Source organism: Carica papaya, chromosome 1 (assembly GCF_054855325.1).
Source record: "Carica papaya isolate Zhongbai chromosome 1, ASM5485532v1, whole genome shotgun sequence".
NCBI lineage: Eukaryota > Viridiplantae > Streptophyta > Magnoliopsida > Brassicales > Caricaceae > Carica > Carica papaya.
In genome coordinates, this window is record NC_142309.1 from 14140099 (window position 1) to 14142135 (window position 2037).

The 2037-nt window shown below is 41.9% G+C and overlaps 1 protein-coding gene across 1 annotated transcript; it reads left to right on the top strand.

Annotated features, from left to right (window-relative positions):
* Positions 1-585: 585 nt before the first annotated feature.
* Positions 586-1576, top strand: LOC148269233 (uncharacterized). Its single transcript, XM_088213270.1, has 3 exons — positions 586-869; positions 985-1141; positions 1313-1576. Exons 1-3 carry the CDS (start codon positions 586-588, stop codon positions 1574-1576), a joined length of 705 nt encoding a protein of 234 aa, XP_088069396.1.
* The last annotated feature ends 461 nt before the right edge of the window (positions 1577-2037 follow it).

Below are 2037 nucleotides of genomic sequence, written 5' to 3' on the forward strand. Positions count from 1 at the left end.
GAATCTTCTGAAAGATTATATTGTCAAATCATTTATCACCCTAGGAGAGAGAATGTAGTTGTTGATGCCCTATGTTGACGAGAGCCTGTTGTGCTAGCCCAAACCATGACCTCTAGTTAGAAGATGATGGACACCATGCAATCACTCCACCTTAGCTATTATGGCAAAGGCACTTACCTCGTCTAGATTCGAGCCTTACTGGATCTTTTTATGAAGATTTGGGAAGCATAGGCCACGGACCTGGAACTCATCAAGAGCCCAGATAAGTTTACTTCAGACAAATCTCCAAATTTTAGGATCTCTGATGACAGATTGTTCAGATTTTGGAACTGAATTTGGGTCCCCAATGTAATACGTACAAATGTACTCAAGACCGCCCATGCTTCCAAGTTATCCATCTATCCCGAAAGTATTAAGATGTATCAAGACTTGAAGTGACAATATTGGTGGTCAATAATGAAGAAGGATATAGTTGACTACGTCTCTCAATGCCTTACTTGTCAAAAGATAAAGGCAGAATATCAGAGACCCGATGGCTTGCTACAGGGTCTTCCGATTTTCGAATGAAAATAGGAGCACGTAACTATGGATTTTGTCACCGGATTGCCCAGGACCTATTCTGGTCAAAATATCATTTGGGTCATTGTTGATAGGCTGACCAAAACTGCCCATTTCCTACCTATTCGAACCACGGACTCCACTAGTAAGTTAGCCCACCTATATGTGGATGAGATTGTTCGACTCCATGGAGTTCCCTCGTCCATTGTATTCAATTGCGACCTTTGGTTCACCTCTTACTTTTGGGACAGCTTCCGAGAAGCCTTGGGGTCTAGGTTGTACTTCAGCACCGCTTATCAGCCAGACGGATGGTCAGCCTGAGCGTACGATCCAGATATTGAAAGACATGTTACGTGCTTGCGTTCTCGACTTTGGTAATAACTAGTATGAGTATCTTTCTCTTTGTGAATTCTTTTATAATAACAGTTGCTATTCCAACATCGATATGGCCCCGTATGAAGCTTTGTATGGAAGGTCTTGTCGTTCCCCTACTTGTTGGAGTGAAATCGAGAGCCAGCGCCACTTAAGACCAGACCTCATTCAGGAGACCATTAAGAAAGTCGCAATCATCCACAAGAATTTGGCAACTGCCTAGAGCCACTAAAAGAGGTACGCCGATAATCGTAGGCGACCCTTGGAGTTTACCGTAAGAGATCAACTTTTCCTGAAAGTCTAGCCCTACAAAGGCAAGATGCGGTTTGGAAAGAGAGGGAAGTTGAGCCCTTAATATGTGGGACCTTTTTTTATCATTGAGCGCACTGGACCCGTGGCTTACCACTTCACTCTATCTCGGGAGTTCGCTGATTTACATGATGTCTTTCATGTCTCGAGGCTCAAGAAGTACCACCCTGATCCTTCTCATGTTATTTCTCGTGATGAGATACAGGTGCAGGCCAATATGACCTATGAGGAGGTTTTTGTGAAAATTCTTGGGTGGACTAATAAGGCTTTACGTAATAAGATGATTCCCATGATGAAGGTACATTGGCAGCATCACACCCTAGAAGAAGCGATGTGAGAGTTGTAGGACGAAATGCGGAAGAAGTATCCAGACTTATTTGAGACAAAATTGGGGACCAATGTTTTTTAGGTGGGAGGGATGTAACACCCCGCCAATCACTATACTAAAATAATTTAGAAACTCTATTTATTTAGGCATTTGGCTCCCTTAAATTTAAATTAATTTACGTTGTTCTCGAGATCCGTGATTTTAATTTTTTTTAATTTTATTATTTATTTATTTATTAATTTTATTATTATTTTATTTTAAATTATTTTAAATTTATTTTAAAAGAAAAATTTAGAAAAAAATTAGAAAATGGCAGAACAAGAGAAAACCTACTCGCTGGAAATATCCCTTCCACGTGCATGGTGCGGGGTCAGGACCTGTGCACGTGTCCTGTCGCGTGCAGGCGGGCACAAACTGGCACCACACACTATGCGCGTGCCATCCGCGCAGCAGGCCTACGTAGACAAGCC